The following is an 18,184-nucleotide window of genomic DNA, read 5'->3' on the forward strand; positions in this document are numbered from 1 at the left end:
AAAGAAAGGGATCAGTTCATTAGGTTCATGACATTTGGGAAAAGGAGGCCTTTTTTTTGTTAGGTGGCAACATTTAAACAAACAAACATTTAAATAATGTTTGTTAAGCAAACATTAAATAATGTTAAGTCAAGAAATGATTTGTGACATAGTTTTATAGAAGGGAAAATCTTAAAAAGTTTATAAAAGATTGGCACCTAATTTGATAAGGTATTTCCTTTGTATGCCATCCCCAAAGCATCGTTTCAGTTAGTATCTTTTAAGACCATGGTAGCACATGGTCTTAATTTTGAGTCAAAAATAGAAGTGGCATTACTTTAATATAATAAAAAGTTACCTTTAGAAATGACTACATTTAAATGATAAATTAGAAATATTATTGTCTAAGCTGGAACTCTTGAGGTTTTTTTTTTTTCTTTCGTTGTCTTCTATCGTCTCATTCTATATCTCGTTAAGCACCACTTGTATCCATCTCCGTTGCTGTTACTTTAGGCCCTCAGTATTATTTCTTTTTCTTCTCTTCCTCCTCTTCTTTGTTCTCCATCTCAGCTTAAAGCAATATATGCACATAGTTTAAAAAGTCGCACAATCTGAAAAGGCTTGAAATGGCTTACCCATAGTTCTTGAAGAGTGCTTGTATACTTATGTATGTGTGCTGTCTGTTGTTGCATGTTTTAACCATTTTCTAGTAATGTTCTGTCATGACAATTTTTTGCTTTCTTATAACCACCCCTTCCTTCCTTCCACATATCTCCTGATACAATATCTCAATTTCTGGTTAAATCCATATTTGATGTTTTCATTATGATGACCATAAGAAATGGTATTCCCTGGTTAGCATAGTAATATACTATTAATATGCTATTTACATAGAATAGCAGTAGAGGGGATACATATCTTTACTTTATTTTCTTTCTTTTAATTTATCTAGTAGTTAATACTTTTCATGATTTTTCATTTGCTAAGTTTTCTTAAAAGCTGTAGTGAATTCTTCTCATACCCTTCAGTAACATCTCAGTTCAATTTTCTGTGCATTAACATTTGGCAGGTGGCAAGTGATCTGAAAGTTTACATTTTCTTTGGTCTCCCAGAGACACTGCTCCTGAAGTACAGTTCTCCTGATCTAGCTTGGACTGGTTGTTAGCTAGGCCTATTGACTTCTATTGTCCTGGGGCTTTGTGTTGAATGCCGTGTTGCCTACATCTGCGTCTTCCTCTTTCTTGATTAAGACTCATATTTTGCTGTAGTAGCTTCCTGATAAGGATGCATTCGTTGGCTGTCTTGTGTGATGTTGCTAGTCTTTACTCTCATATTTGATGAAAAGTTTAGGCATAGAATTTTAGATCGAAAAATAATTTTGGTAAGAAAGTGTTGTTCTACTGTCTTCTAGCTGCTGTTCTTACTGTTCTTGATCTTTTGTATATGACTTGTTTCTGCTATCCCACCCCCAAGGATCTGAGGATATTCTCTTTAACTCTTTTGTTCTGAAATTTCATAATGTTATGTCTTGATAGAACTTTTTCCTTGATCATTGTTCTGGGTACTACTGGGGCCTTCCAACACAGAGATTTATGTCTTCTGATCCTAGTGAGTTTTCTGACATTATTTCTTTGATTACTTACCCCTGCTTTTTCTCTGTTCTGTTTCTATTAATGCTATTAGGTGAGTGTTGTACCTTTGAAATTGATTTTCTAACAAACTTGTGTCTTCTCTGCTAGTGTGTATGTGTGTGCGCGCGCGCATCTTTTTTTTCCCTCAGTTCCACCTCTGGACATTTTAACGTTTTAAAAACTGAGTTGAAAAATTCGGGCTATAATATTTTTAATCCTAAATTTTGTTTTCTGACTATTTTTATAACATTCTTGTCACATCTCTAAAGATGGTAATTATATTTTTCTTGTTCTCTGCATCACCTTTTTTTCTTGTGATTCTTTTATCTGTTTTATTGATTTTGGTCTGAAAGACAGAAGGTTTTCCTAAAATTTCTGGTACTTATTGGTTGTCCATCCATATTTAAGAGCAAGGCACTAAAATGCTTCCTGGAGGCTCTGTATTTGGTCAGAACACCTAGAATGGTGACATTCACTGTATATTCCTTGGTCTGTATCTTTAGGCAAAAAATGTCTAATTTACTCTGAATGGAATAAGCCTTATTTTGTGTCCTTATTTTAGCCTAGCACGTCATCCCTGCTTTGCTCTGTGCCTGACATTCCTGAATTTGGTTCAGATTTTCTAGTGTATCTCCCACTTATTGCCCCTTATTCTTAGTTTATCTCTCTTTTGTTAATTTTTGTTTTTTCAGATAATGTTAGGTGCAATCCTTTTTGTAGGTATAATCGTATTCCAGGCATATGACTGAAATTCACATTGACTGTTCCCAAATTTTCTGTCCAGTGTAAATAACTGCTCTGTTAACCATTACCTAGCACACGTGCGCACGCGCGTGCGCTCTCTCTCTCTCTCTCTCTCTCTCTCTCTCTCTCTCTTCTCTCTTCTCTCTTCTCTCCTCTCTCTGTAGTTATCTATCATCGCTATCTTAGAGACTGAGCTCTGAGTTTCTTCTCATTGTTGCTAACATGTACTAACTACAAATATCAATTCAGTAATTGCTATTAGGATTATTAAAGTAGATCTTAAATATACTACATATTACAAAAATGTATTTATTTTTCTTTTGACAGTAAGGTTTGCTTTCCTTTTGAAAATTAGATAATTCAAAAATGGCAGAACTCTTTATGGAATGTGAAGAAGAAGAATTGGAACCGTGGCAGAAGAAAGTAAAAGAGGTTGAGGATGATGATGATGATGAACCGATCTTTGTTGGAGAGATAGCAAGTTCAAAACCAGCAATTTCAAGTAAGCATTTGCTTTTAGTGAAGCTAAGTTTTATAAGATACTGTTTCTAATGGAGACAATTATGCACTGTCTTGTAGGTACTTATGTCCTTGTTTCTCTGTAAGGAGTTGAGGATGAAAGATTGGGTGGGAGATAAGTTAAGAATTTCATAACCAGGGTGGGGATGTGATTGGGGACCTGCGGAAGGAGGTAAGAGGTTAAAATATCAGATCTGAGAAAAAAGAAATGGACTAAGATTAATTTTTGACATTGAAGGTCTTTTGATATTGGAAATCATAATTTTTAGTAGAGCCAACCTATTTGTCTATTCATTTGTCTCTTTTTTTAATTTTTAAACTTGAACTCAGAAGTAGAGAAACAAAGGGGTTTAGAATACTTGGCTCAAAATGTTAGAATATACTAAGTAAGTTTATATTAGTCTCAGATAGTGGTTCTCACATCCAGGCAAATGCTTCATGGCAGTGTCATGCATACATAGCTACAAAATGTATAGCAATGAATGATTGCACAATCTCTGGCCTGTATGCCAACAGGGACCTCTGACCACACCCATTTTTCAGCAACTTGAATTTATATTCATGAATGAGAAGGGCACTACTGTCTACAGCCACTGTGCTTGGATGACACAGAGTTAGTTAAAACTTAAATCTTTATGGCTTTCTAGGAGAACACCTTGATACTTTGTAGATTTCAGTTAGAGTAACTGGATTTGACATTGTTACGATATTAAAGCAAAGACCAATGACACCCATTAAAATGCTCAAAAATATATAGAAGTGTAGAGAAATAATGTATAAATGTTAGGTTTTCTTACCAAGGAAGTGTTTAAGAGTGTGATTAACAGACTAATTTTAAATTTTCTGAAAGCCTGGTTCTTTCTTCTATCACCCCTAAACTTGTAATGGCACTTTGAATCAATTTTATCAGAGGGAGAATAACTTCAACCAATTGAATTCTCAATACTAGTTCCTGCAACAGATTGATAATCTCTCATGGAGATTCTGAGTGTCACTTTGGAGATTCTGACAGATTGATAATCTCTCATGGAGATTCTGTGTGTCACTTTTATAAATTGAATGATGCTTGTTGATGATAGTGAAACATAATTTTATATTCCCATAGTTATTGTTTCTAGTCATTGTGATTATTTTATACTGGAATATTACTATATTGCAAAATTATTGTTGAAATTCTCTTATTGAAAACATGACAGTTAAGATTCAAGTTGAATTTATACCAATTATAGATGACTTAACAGTGTTCAACTAGAACAATGTATATTAGTTTTAAAATAATGCTGTCAAAAAGGAGATTGACCCCAATACAGTTTCTTTTCTAAACTGTTAAGATGCAGATTTTAAATGATTTTATGGTTGGTTATGTGTAAGCCATAAAATATTTTAACATATGGAATATGTGTTGAGTGTTTATTAGAACTACCAGAAAGGAAGGTAAAATCCTGTGTTTTATACAATACAACTACCAGAAAGTACTTCAGCAATAGTTTTTTTGATGGTTTGGGTAGATACTTAATCTTTGGTTTCTGAAGAAAAATGGTGTTATGTATGGGTACAGATTTTTCTGCTATAAGACATCTGTAGTGCTTAGGTGTAGAGCACTGCATCTCCATTATCAGAAAACAACACTACTTTTGTATGGCCCTTTACAAAATTATTTTATGGGATCTAGTTCTATTCTACGATGAGGGAAGAAAAGAAAAAAATGAATGTTTAGCGGGTGTTTGTGCTTTTACTTTTTTCTAAGTAACAATTTTAGGCAAATCCCGACTCTTCCAAATTTTAATTTGGTTTTTGAGTTATCTGGAAATTATGAGTTCACATGTATGCAAGAATTAAGAAATTTAAACTGCTCCTGAAAGTCATATTAGGCTCAGATTGACTTCTGGTATAGTGGTAGATTTGAAACCCCTTATATTATAAGATACCCTTATAACATAAGGGTATCTTATATTATAAGGTATATATATTATAAGGGTAAACTGTAAGTTCATTTTAGTCTGCAGTCTCTGATAATTTCCCTTTCAGAACTCAAGAGTAATGGTGCAGCTACAGTAATCTAGTGAGATCACTCATAAGGATACTTCAAAGCTTTTAGGGGTGTGAGTGGGATATGGAGTTTGGACAAGGGTTTAATTTTTAGTAATAGGAACTTGAGTGTATATATAGCTGTATCATCACTCAAATAAAAATATATACTTCAATTATAGGTTGTATATGAATGTATTTTTGGAAAGTTTTTACTAATTATTTGGAGTGGTTCTTTGCCATGTAGAAGGTTTGACTTATATGTGGTCGGATTTATCAATCATTTACTTCTGGCCTTTGGATTTTGAGTTATAGTTAGATTGTTCTAATTCTATGACACAATTAAGGCTGATAATCTTGTATCTTTATTAGATAAAGATATATATGTTTAAAATTAACTGTAATCTTAAATCAGTAATAACATATACTTCTTCCAGGAATCTAATTGTTTTCAATTCATGATCACTATTATCTTAATATATATTTCATTTAACCAGTGAATTTTAAATAAATATTTTTTGTAGATATTTTGAATAGAGTGAACCCCAGCTCATATTCAAGGGGAATAAAGAATGGCGCACTCAGTCGAGGTATAGTGTTATTTTACTATTTTAATTCTAAAGTGAATTATTTTGTTGCCATTGATTATATAGAAATATATTCAATATATTGTGTAATTTTGCAATACAGGTATTACTGCTGCATTCAGACCTACAAGTCAACACTACAAGAACCCAACATCAATTCCAGTGGCTGCCTCACCAGTAAATTTTCATGCTGAATCTAGATCTTCAGATAGTTCTGTTATTGTTCAGCCTTTGTCTAAACCTGTAAGTGTTTCTGAAACTACACAGCTCAGGGATACGTTGGACATTATTTATCAATATCAACAATCCTAGACTATCATGGGTAGTCATCAAATAGAAGCATAATCAGCATCGGAAAATGTCACCATCTTTATGATAGCTCAACCAGTATCCAAAGTAATAACTGCAAGAACTAACTATTCAATGTGTTCTAAATCAGGTAATAGGTACACTATTAAAAACTGTTCTGTCAAAACATGAATAAAAGTATAGTCAGTAGTGAATATTGCATAATGGCAAACTATTTAAGGTTGTAAACTGGGCCAAGTGTTCTTATTTTTAATTGGGAAAATTGTTGAGAGGCTATTGCAGCTTTTTATTCTGAAGACATACCTTCATAGTTTAGTTTGTATAAAAAATTCCTAATAAAAACAATAGTTAATGGTAATAGTTAATATTTATTGAACTGTTAAGAAAGTGTAAGGCTTTCTACTAAATGCTGTATATAAGTTAATTCTTAGAACATCCTTATAAAGCAGGCAGTATTATTATCCGTCTTATAGTTGAGTAAACTGAAGCTCACAGTGGTGAAATAATTCACTCAGGGTCATACAGCTGGCAAATTATAGATTTGGGATTTCAGTCCAGTCTTACCCATAGTTCATATGTATTTGCATACATACACACATACATACATACATATATGTTGTGTATAAATGTATACTTAAAAAAAATGGAGCATTGCCTTACTGTGACAGTTTTCAAAGTGTAGTTTTCAGTCCCCTGGTGTTCCCCTGAGACTCTTTCATGGGTTTGGGAGTCAACACTATTGTCATAATAATACAAAGAAACTGCCTTTTTCACCATGTTGACATTTGCACCACTGTGATGCAAAAGCAATGGTGGGTAAACTGCTGGTGCCTTAGTGTGAATCAAGACAGTGGTACCAAGCTGTACTAGTAGTTTTTGTGTCAGTCACTACTAGCACTCAAACTAAAAAATAGTCATACTCAGTTTCCTTGATGAAGTATTAAAATGTGATTAATTTTTTTAGCTCTCTACTCTTGAATATGAATCTTTCAAAAACAGTTTGTGTCTGAAGTATAATGATTATCTTGAGGAAAAGCATGTGTGATTGAATTGTGAGCTACACTACCCATGTTTTGAAAATAGAAGGTTATTTTTTACTTGGGAAAAAATGACTGACAAACCATGGTGTATTATTTATTTCTGTGTATTGATGTTACCACAAACTTGTAGTTTAAAACCACACACATTTCTTACCTCACAGTTTTGTGGGTCAGGAGTCGGTCATGGCTTAGCTGGATCTTCTCCTTCAAGATCTCACACGGCTACATTCAAGATGTGGGCTCTGAGGTTGCAGTCTCATCTGAAGCTCAACTGGGGAAGTATCTCCTTCCAAGTTCACGTGGTTATTGGGAGCATTCGATTCCCTAAGGGTTTCCGGATTGAGAGTCTCAGTATTTCACTGGCTTCTGGCTGGCTCCTTGCCAGGTGGGCCTTCCTAATATGGCTAAAAAGCTTCTTCAAAGAAGTGTGTCCGTAGTTCTCCCAAATTGCTATTAAAATACTCCTTTTTTCAACTATATATCTTTATGAAGCCAGATTTTCTTTATATTTTTCAATCAACAACATGTTCCAACAGATGGACGGCAGAAGCAGATACGAGACTACAGCAGTTTTTGATTAAACTAGACATTAAACTAGACATTTACATTTTCAGAAATGTAAAACAATACCACTCTTTTCACTAATTTTTTGTGTTTGCAAGGTAGTCAGTTTTCATAGAAGTTATTTATGTTAATCTGTAATGGCTTTATTATTTTAAATAAAACTAATAAATATTTTTAAAAATTTTCTGTTTAATTTCTAATTTGGTAGATATTAATAGATATAACCCACCTAAATAAAAACTTTTTTTGGTCTTCAGTAATTTTTAAATGTGTAAAGGGGGTCTTGACACCAAGGAGTTAGGGTACTAAGACAAAAAGTTACCCAAAATGTAATGATTCTTTGCTGCTAGTTGGAATTGAACTAACTTAGTGGTGTTTTCATTCTTATTATAAGCTATTTGACATTGGCCTTAGAGAAGTAGTCAATTTTCCTTAAACTGTTCTTTTGACAATAAGGGAAACAACTACTAAAGCACCTATAAATTTTCTTGCAAATAATCAAGTTTAATACCAGAATTGAATCCAAATATTTTTAGTATAAATAATCCATTTTTTCCTATATTTCATATGTAACTATAATGTAATCTATTTATCTGTTAGCACTAAAAATTGATATTTTGAGGTGGTATCTTTCACAGAAGGTATTACATTTAATTTTAATTTACATAAAAGTGAAAAGGAAAGCTACAGCCTTTTAAATCTATGGCTAAATATACTCAACTCCCACTTATATTTTGAAGATGTAATATATCATTAAAAAATAAGGATATCTTTGGGCAAACACCTTCTCCCCCATATTGTTTTCTGTGGTTTTAGCATTCTGAAATATGATTAATACTGATACGAGCCTGGACTAGTAGTTTAAAAAACTTAGGTTGAAGCAAGAGACGTGAATGCAGATTCTACTTGTCCTTAACATTGTCAAAACCTGAGCTTCATTTTCTTCATTTCTAAAATGAGAGATTTTACCCAGACCACTGACTCTCAATCATGGATTCTAAGGTTCCACAGGCCATTATGATTATGTTTCAGAAGATAGAAAGCTACCCAAAATACAAGATTTTTGCTTGTTAGCTGGGCTCAAATTAAATCAGTGGTTTTCTAATGCTTATCATAAGCTATTTGGCATTTGGAGGATAGAAAGCCAGAAAAAGAAACTTTATTATTTAATTCAGTTTGATAGATAAAATCTTTCCAACATTGGGCTCAGAAAGAAAAAGTGAGGGGTGGTATCTTTGGTGGTATCTTTGGTGGAGCTTTCTAAATTAGAATATTTCTGTGGGCCTAATTTTTAAGTCAAAGCACCTCAGTTGGTGGTTCCCAGTCCTGAGTTTAAAAATGAGAGATTTTGCCAAAAGGTCTGGGTGGGTCTTGAAACAATACATTTAAAAAAAACTCTCCAAGTGATTCTAATGTGCAGAAGTTAAGAATGACAGGTGTATTCTGGAATGAATTGAGAATCCGATTTAAGGGAATTTACCCTGCATTTCGGAAGCCATTGCTTTTAATAAATTATAATCATAGTTTTCCCTTGTATGTCATGTTGTGTGTGTGTGTGTTTCATGGAATATCGCTATATTGCAGCATCTTTTCAGGTCTCTTGCAGGTGGCAGGGATATGTTATTACTTATAAAGTCAGTGTGATATAAGGGCATGGCTTTGTAATCAAACATACCTGGGTTCTTAATACAGCTCCATCAATAAGAAGTGGGCTGTATTGGAAACCATACATAACCACACCTAATCTTAGTTTACCTATTTATAAATGAGGTATAATATTTGGTCTTTGTTAGTACTGTTGTGACAACTACTCGATTTAATACATACAAGTACCTTGAAGTGCAAGTACATTTGAAACATACATGTATTGTGAAGTGTAAGTACATTTAACGTGCAAGTACATTTAAGTTTGAAAGCTGAATAACTTGAAGCTCAGAAGTGACTTGCCCAAGGTTACATAGTTAAAAAAATGTACAGGTCTTCTGAATCTCAGTCTAGCATCTATTCTACCCTTACTGTATTGTATTTTATATCTTTCTGAACTGTTTTATAAGACATTAAAATTCCTTGGTACAGAATTATTTTGACCGGTTATTGTTGAATAATAACATGTACCTGGTCTCTGAAATTGTGGTGCTTAATTAACCAGTTATTTCCTAGGAGAGTGTTTATCAGTATTAATGTTATGTTTCTATTAAAGTACTGTTTTTGAAAATGCAAGTGAATATCATTTTCCATTTTTTGAAGTGCAAATATTTGGAGAAAATAATTATCTTGAAGTAAGATTGTGTTACATTTGGTTACAATTAAGTCATATGGCAGTACTGATTTTTTAATACTACGCATTAAGTCTCAAATGCAGGTGTCTTCCTGTTAGGCTTCAAATACTAGGAGTAGTTTGGGTTACTTCAAAACCTATTTCCATAACTTTTTTTTCTTCCTTTAAACAACAACAATCATTTATTTAGTCAAAAATCTGCAATTCATACAGGTTATGGTGAGGAGCGCTCATGTCTTTCTCCTTTAACTAATTGACTTTTTTTTAATTGAGGTATAGTTGGCATACAATATTATCTGAGTTTCAGGTGTACAGCATAATGATTTCATATTAGTATATATTGCAAAATGATTACCACAATAAGTTTAATTAATGTCTGTCACCATATATACAGAATTTTTTCTTTTGATGACAAATTTTAAGATTTCTCTTAGCAATTTTCATATGTATACAATACAGTATTATTAACTATAATCACCATGCTGTATATTACATCCCCATGACTTACTTATTTTATAACTGGAAGTTTGTACCTTTGATTCCCTTCACCCATTTGCTTTCATAATTGCTTAACAAACCCATGGCGATAGAAAAATGAGTAGCAAACCAAAATTCTTAAAAGTTAATTATCCCTCAATTTATAAGCACAAAACAAACAAAACCTTTATGTTTCTATCTTAAAATAATACGTATTTTGTGGGGAAAAGATTAGAAAGAGACAAAGGAGTACATAATAGATTTTAATTTTTTTTTCCCCCTAGAGATGGTATAGAATATAACTAATCAGGACCCTACTCTATACACAGATACATATTCCTCTTTTTTCACTGAACATTCTACTGGGAATGTCATTGGATTCCTCTCAAAAATGTTACATTAGTGGTTGCATGATAGTGTATTATTTAATTTATTTGACAATTCTGCCATTGTTCGACATACAGATTTTAATTTTTTTGCTATTAAAAATAATTCTCAAATATTTTCATTTTCTTACCCTGGTACTATAAATTTTTAAAGCGGAATAGCTGGACCAAAGAATCTGAACTTATAAAGCCTTTGATAGCTACCCCTATAATTTTCATTCAGGAAAGTTGTACCACAATATGACCTTTACTTTTTCAATAGTGAATGTTATCATTACTTTTTAATTTTCAAATGTTAACTTTATTTCAAACTACGTTTAGACTTTCAGGAAAAATAATACAAAAAGTTCCATATACCCTCCAACTCAGTTTCCCCTAATGCTAACATCTAATTTAATCATAATCAGGTAGTTAACATTAACTAAACTGCAGACATTCGAATTTTATGAGTTTTTCCGTTAATGTCATTTTTCATTCCCAGGATCCTATTCAGGATCACACCTTGCAGGTAATTATTTATTTTTAGTCTCATAGTTTTCTACAGTTACTCTTTGTTTGTCTTTCATGACCTTGATATTTTTAAGAGGAATGGCCAGTTATTTTGTTTTAGATATTATCTTTAAAACAATGCCAATTTAGTAGTTAAAAATTGCCTTTGTCTTTATTTGCATTTCTTTAGTAACTTGGAAAACAGTTTTTTTTATGTATTAGTCATTTGTATTTTGCTTTTGAAGTGTCTCAATTTAGTCTCAGTCCTTTGCCCACTTTTCTCCTAAAGGGACTTTTTCTCCTTTTGATTGTTAAGGATTGTTAATCTTAAAACTTTTGTTAGTTACATATTATGATATATAGAATGATCCAGAAGTCACTCTGAGAGCTTACTCTCCGCAACATTGGTCTTTTATAAATAGCATTAGAATATATTGTGTGTGTGTATCAGTACATTTAATAGTATTGGAGTATATATCCCTCAATTATATTTAAATTATAACTAACAAATTTATACTACTTTATACTTGATCACGTTATGGTCCATTTCATACTTTTCACTCTTCTCTTCTTGGGACCTTCTGGATGGAAGGGCTGAAACTTCCGTTGAACCCTTATTCCTCCATCTGGCCTAGATCATTTCTATAAACAGCTTCCATTCAAAACCCTGTCTGCCTGGTTTTTTAATTTGTTCACCCTGCTGACCAGGAAGCTTTCATATTTGCCCTGTGACATGGGAGATTGCCTGGCCCAGCATGGCTTTCTGCGGGATGATGGAAAGAGAGAGGACTCATTCTTTCTTTTCCTGACCCGTGGCTTATATATTTTTCCAATAAAGAGGACTCTAAAACTCAAACCATGTGATTGATACATTCATCCTTAAACCTGATGTATAATATGGCAAATTGATTACCAGTTTGTTTGCCTTGATACTTTGTGGGGTTTTATGGGGGTATAGAAGCTTTTAAATTTGTAGGTATGTCAGTATGTTTTCCTATTTTTCTTTTTTGGAGTTATATTTGCTCATTGATGGGAATAGTGAATTTTTAGTAGCCCTCTAAAATATATCAATCTTGTTTATTTAAAATGGGTTTATGTTTCTTTCACCTTGAAAAAATCAGATTAGAATTGGCCCCCATTTTAATGAGCTAGTCAGGAGTAAGCCAGCTCTAAGTTTGCTTTCAGGTTTAGTAGATGCTAATTTTGGCAGATAGCTTTGTGTTTTATAACTTATTAGTAATTGAGTCATCAAAGGTTATCTTTATAATATTGCATACAGTTAAATTTGCTATTATAAAAGTTGATGAAACAAAATAATTATAACTATGTTAAATAAATGTAATATTCTTCCTTTGAAATATTTTAACAGGGTTACATAATGAACTCATCACGAGTTGCATCTAGTAATTCTTCAGAGTTACTGTTTGACTTGACCCAGGATACAGGATTATCACATTACCAACGGGGACCAACACTTTCTATAGCAGGTTGGTTTTAGTACTTTTTAAAAAAATTTTAATGAAAGAAACTTGATGATTATGCATATGGAGTTGCATTTCTGTTTTAAAGTCCATGCCTTCAGGTTAAATTTTTCATATATTGTAAGGTGGAATGGCTCTAATCTTGAATGCCTTTCTTGGATAATTTTAAATGAAATTTAATAGTAGAATACTTTATTTCTTTCTGTTAATTAAGTGGGTTAACCAACTTTGAGATTATTCTCTTGGACTAAACATGGGCTGAAAAATTAAGAAATGATTTCTGTAAGTTAGAGAAGTCCTCTGATACCCAAAGTACTCTGTTAAAAGAAGTATTAATTTGTTTCTATGCTTAGTAGTGTGAAAAAGTATTAATATATGATTGTAGTTGATTACTTAATTAGGTTAGTTTCTATTCAATAAATGATTTACATATGATAGTTAAATGTGATTATAGAGCACTATTATAAAGTAGCTTCAGTAAATTTGTATATAGTCAGTACTCAGAAAATGCCCATTGAAAGAATAATGAAATTTCCCTATTGCAGAAGAGTTAAAGTTCTTTGTGTTATAGCAAAGTTCTTTATTAACCCAAAATAAATTAGTATGCTATGAAAGAATTTTATCTAATTGAAAATGCCCTGTAATCAAGACAGTTATATTTTGTATATTAGTAATTTTGATATATTTCAAATATTTGACTAAATAGAGATACACAATATTTTTCGTAATTTTTGGATTATTTTCTAACAAATGAGTATGGAGAATTTACTAAGCTTACCCCCAATTTTTTAATAGTAATATTAATGCCTAAAATATTTTTCTATTTAGATAATGTTTAGTTGAAATTCACTTCTTTGGGTGATTTTTAGCTACTTGTAAAAAATCTAGTTTTTAAAATAGGTAAAGAACCAAGAGAAACAAGGAGAAAACATAGTTGTCTTAAGTCTGGTTTTACAAAACACATGGACTTTATTCATAGAAAAAGTCTGAATTCTTGAAACTTTTTGGAGTAAGGACAGTGACTCCTACTCTGGCTCTAAATTTTCTACTGCAGAGAGAGACTTCAGCATGAGAGGTAAGTAGAATGATTTACAAGGTGTACATTTGAACTGTTATTCTTAAGGTTTTTGTAGTCTTTACCAAGTCTTTACACTTCAGTGTTTTCATGTTATTAAAATGGAGGTTTTATTTTTCTTATATAATGCATTCATTCTACAGACTTGGAATCAGCCATTTGGAGATACAATTTTAATTCTTGCTCTACTTTAGTCAGGGCGTTTTGAGGTCCAAATAAGATAAAGTGTGAAAATGCCTCATGAGCTTTAAAGGACTTGACAACAAACAGTTATTGTGAATGATAATGTGATATGTGGTCAGTAGCATGCTTAACCAACCACTGTCAAGTGATCACAGATGTTTGGAGATTAGATTTGAGCTTGATCTTGAATGAAAATAGGATTTTTACTATCCAACGTAGGAAACAACACAAGCCAAAGAAAACGGAGTTAAATAAGTTAAAGTGTCAGAATTTAAAACTCATAAATGCAGAGTGATTTTATTTCTCATGTTAAAAAGAATTCTTATAGTAAAACAGTTTATTTCTATTGTCCAGCCTGTTGTATAAGGTGTGATCCAACAATACAGTGAATGTTTACATAAAAAAAGAAATTTATTACGGTAAAAAACACATTGCCATTAATCCTCCTCAAAATACTCTCCCTCACTTCAAACACACTTACCGTATCATTCTTGCCACTTTCTGAAGCAGTTCTGGAAGCCCTCTTTTGTGAGTGTCTTTAGTTGAGCTGTCGTGGCTGCCTTGATGTGCTGAATCATCATGACTTTGAGGAAGAGCCAGAAGTCGCAGGGTGCCAGATCCGGTGAATAAGGTGAATGAGGATACACCATAATGTTTTTATTTGACAGAAATTGCCATACCAGAAGCAATGTGTGACATGGAGCCTTTCTGTTGTGATCACAGAACGTGAATGCTGCTGCTCAGTGCCATCCAACAGAAAAAGGCAGGGATCTTCAATATGGGAAGTGGCGTGTCAAACCTCAGTAAAAGTGTGTGACAACTTTCAACTTGTTTGATGCAGTCAGTTGGGTGTGAACTACGGTTTGTGGGAAGGTGTGTTTTAAAGTGTGCCATAAGTCATGATCACGAACATCGCATTAACATGAAATGGGCAAACAGTTTCATCCTCCATCATGACAATGCCCTGTGTCACACATTGCTTTTGGTATACGGCTATTTCTGTCAAATGAAAACATTACGGTGTGTCCTCATCTACCTTATTCACCAGATCTGGCACTGTGCGACTTCTGGCTCTTCTCCAAAGTCAAAATGATTTCAGGACATCAAGACAGCCACGACAGTGCAACTAAAGACACTCACGAAAGAGGACATCCAACTGCTTAGAAAGTGGCAAGAATGATGGGATAAGAGTGTTTGAAGCAAGGTGGAGTATTTTGTAAGGGATTAATGGCAATGTGTATTTTACTGTAATAACTTTTTTTAATTTAAGCATTCACCATATTTTTTGATCACACCTTATGTTATGTCATCGATGCTTAATCCAAAATACCAGTACTCATTGGTTTTTCAAGTAACCTGAGCATCTCAGAAGAATGCTACTGTAATTACACAAAATCTTTCCCAAGTACCCATAGGATAGCCATTTGTAATCATATGCTTTGAAGATGGAAAAAAAAAAGTTTTTATGTTATCTCAAAGGATGAAACAGAGAAGCCAACAATGTAATGCCCTTATTTTTGCTGGGATGTTTCCCCTCATTAAAAAGTTGACAGTTTAATCTATTAGAATAATTTTTTTTCCTCTGAAGTAAATTAAGATGCAAAATATTTTTTTAGTAATGATAATAGCCATCATCTATTATTGAATGCTTTCTGTGTGTCAGATGTTTTGAGTGCTTTAAATACACTTATCTTATTTGATCTTAAAACAACTCTATAAAACAAGGTATAATAATTCTTATTTTACAAAAGAGGAAACTGAGGCTGTGAGAAGTTAATTAAATAAGCCAAGAACACATAGCTAGTCAGTGACAGACCCTGGATTGAACTTAATCATGTTTGACTTATATTTCTAATATATTTACTTTATTGGTTCTAGTTTTTAATGTATTGGTTCTAGTTTTAAGTTGGGAGCATTAAAATATGATGTCCAGGTTTAGAATTCGTATTACCAAGTACAGTTGTGTGTTATTTTCAAAAAGGACTTTTGCCTGGCCTGGTTATAGCCTAAGGATCTCCATTTCTCTTGCTAAGCAGTGAATAAGACTAAAATCCTTTAGCTTTACGGTGATGGTTTTCAAACTAATAACTCTCTTTTAGGAATGATTTCTCTGTACAACCAAAATTTTATGGAGCAGTCTAATAAATAAAATATAAAAGGACAGTTTCTTTGTCAGACATGCTCAGTATATTCCCTAAGAGGAGCCCATAATGCTCTGGGGAATCTAATTTGAAAATCATTGTACTTATTCCTTCCATTATGAGCCCTTTTGTAATGAATGAATGAGGTATTATCATTCAAGATTACTTTTTTCACTTTGTACATAGGAATAAATGGATACTATAACTTAAGTCCATGAGTAGACCGCCTTAGGTGGAAAAAGAACTAACTTTCCATTAAACATTTTAAGTTATTAAATGAAAAGCTTCTAAAGGCTCTTTCTGAATTTTTAGAATATTTTTTTTTTTTTAACAAACTAATGTGTTAACCATTTAAAGATAATTCATTTGTAGGAACTTAGTTCAGAGTAGTCTCTGTGCTCTATTTTTTTAGTTTTTACTTTTTTTGCTTGGGATATTTTGGTCTGGCTTCTTCATAGTAGCTGTTTACATATTTATTTGAAGCCATAAAAGATTATTTTTAAATTATTTGAATATATGTAGTCCATAATATATATTCGTACAATTTTTCTACATCTTCTGACTTGATAATTATCAATTTTTAACATTATTGTCATCTATATGATGTCATTCAATTATATTACCTTTAATTTAGCTCCAAAGTCTTTTTACTTAGTTATAAGCAATATTCTGAAGTTTAAAAATTTTTTCCCACTATTTAAATTATTGTAGGTGTGAATGAAAGTTCGTTTTTGTCAAAACGTCCTTCTACTTCTGAAGTAAACAGTATTAATCCAAAAAAGCCTAAGCCCAGTGAAGGTATTTCTGGAACAAATTCCTCAGCTGTATTTCCTTCAGTTAAATCTCTTTCAGTGACATCTCCGCAGGCTGTGTCATCAACAGGTAAATATGAAAATGGCATATGAAAAAGAAATTATGTTTTTTTTTAAGTGCCTCTAATCTGCCATCTTGACTTCATCTCAAGAAATTATGTTTTTATACATAAATTTTAGAAATTGTAGTAAATTTACAAACTATTAGTGGTTATTTAAGGTTAAAAAGTTTTGAATTTTGAATCATATGTTTTGAATTTATTTTAGGTACAAATACCTCATCGAATCAATCTAAAAATGGAACACCTTTTCCAAGAGCTTGTCCAAAGTGCAATATTCATTTCAATCTTTTAGATCCTTTGAAAAATCACATGAAGGTAAAACTTTCTGAAATTCAATTTTAAAAATGCTTGCAAATCCCTAAAAATATTGATTGATTTATAGTAAGTAATGGTTTGTTCAGCTCTTTAGATAAGAAATCTCATATATTTATTTATGTATTTTTGAATTTTTATTGGAGTTTATTTGAGCCAAAATGACAACATATGCCTAGGAACAAGATCTCAAATGTGCTTTATATTATTAGTATTTCCATGTAACAGGTTAAAATTTGTATTCATAATGAGTATCTTCATATAAGATTTTAAAATTCCTTCTGAATCATCAAATTATAAAATTAAATTCATATGCATTATAATGTATGCTTATTGTATTCTAATTTTAAATGAAAATAACACATTAATCAGAATATTTCATTCATTAGATTATGCTATACTTTAAACTTCTTAGAAAACAGGCATTTTATTATGTTTATTATTTCATATAACTTAATATTTCCTTAAGTTATCTTATTTTTGTGTCCATGCTAACATGTATATGTCACAATACACAATGAAAATCTGAGTTTCCATTTAATTTTTAACACTCAGACATAAACTACAAATGATGGAGCAATTCATGTGAAAAAATTGTTTTAACTCAGTCCAGGTATAGTTTGTATAATTGTTATGAAGTAATTGAGCTTTTTATTAGTACAGGAAGCTCTTGAAATTAGATTTTAAGAAATTTTCAAAGTACAAATGACATATGAGGTTTAAGTAACATTTTACTTAAAATATTTTAGTAGATATTACAGTACATATTCTGCTGTGTTTGTGTAGATAGCCTGTATTCTCTTTACATGCCCAGTATAAATGGCAGAAAGGGGGTTAAAGAGAAGAAAAAAGGTAGTGTACATTATATGAAGAAAAGAAGGAAGGAAAAGGGTGAAATGGCAAAGAAATAATTAAGGAAAAATTCTTGCTCACTACAGAAATTGAAATAATTTTATTGAAATTGAACATTTTACCAAAAGAATAGGTAAAAAGAGAACTATTTCAGAATTTTAAATATAATCTATTCATGTAAACAACTGTATTTGGTCTATCAGTACTTCCAGCTCTTAGGGAGAAGTGCTTTGTT

At 32.1% G+C, this 18,184-nt stretch overlaps 1 protein-coding gene across 10 annotated transcripts in view; it reads left to right on the plus strand.

The window, feature by feature from the left end:
• ZNF280D (zinc finger protein 280D) overlaps positions 1 to 18,184 on the plus strand; it is a 105,007-nt gene that overhangs the window by 24,388 nt on the left and 62,435 nt on the right. For 6 of the 10 annotated variants that reach the window (XM_033108028.1, XM_033108025.1, XM_033108021.1 and 3 more), the window contains 7 exons: positions 2,710 to 2,856; positions 5,426 to 5,491; positions 5,592 to 5,731; positions 11,024 to 11,050; positions 12,401 to 12,518; positions 16,623 to 16,793; positions 16,991 to 17,100. In XM_033108028.1, the coding sequence (XP_032963919.1) occupies positions 2,721 to 2,856; positions 5,426 to 5,491; positions 5,592 to 5,731; positions 11,024 to 11,050; positions 12,401 to 12,518; positions 16,623 to 16,793; positions 16,991 to 17,100 (768 nt within the window). In that variant the 5' untranslated portion in view covers positions 2,710 to 2,720. Of the gene's footprint in view, positions 1 to 2,681; positions 2,857 to 5,425; positions 5,492 to 5,591; positions 5,732 to 7,107; positions 7,223 to 11,023; positions 11,051 to 12,400; positions 12,519 to 16,622; positions 16,794 to 16,990; positions 17,101 to 18,184 lie in introns of those variants that run through there. The other 4 variants (XM_033108022.1, XM_033108027.1, XM_033108024.1 and 1 more) reach the window with 3 other exon arrangements.

The sequence above is a fragment of the Rhinolophus ferrumequinum genome, chromosome 6 (genome assembly GCF_004115265.2).
Source record: "Rhinolophus ferrumequinum isolate MPI-CBG mRhiFer1 chromosome 6, mRhiFer1_v1.p, whole genome shotgun sequence".
Lineage (NCBI taxonomy): Eukaryota > Metazoa > Chordata > Mammalia > Chiroptera > Rhinolophidae > Rhinolophus > Rhinolophus ferrumequinum.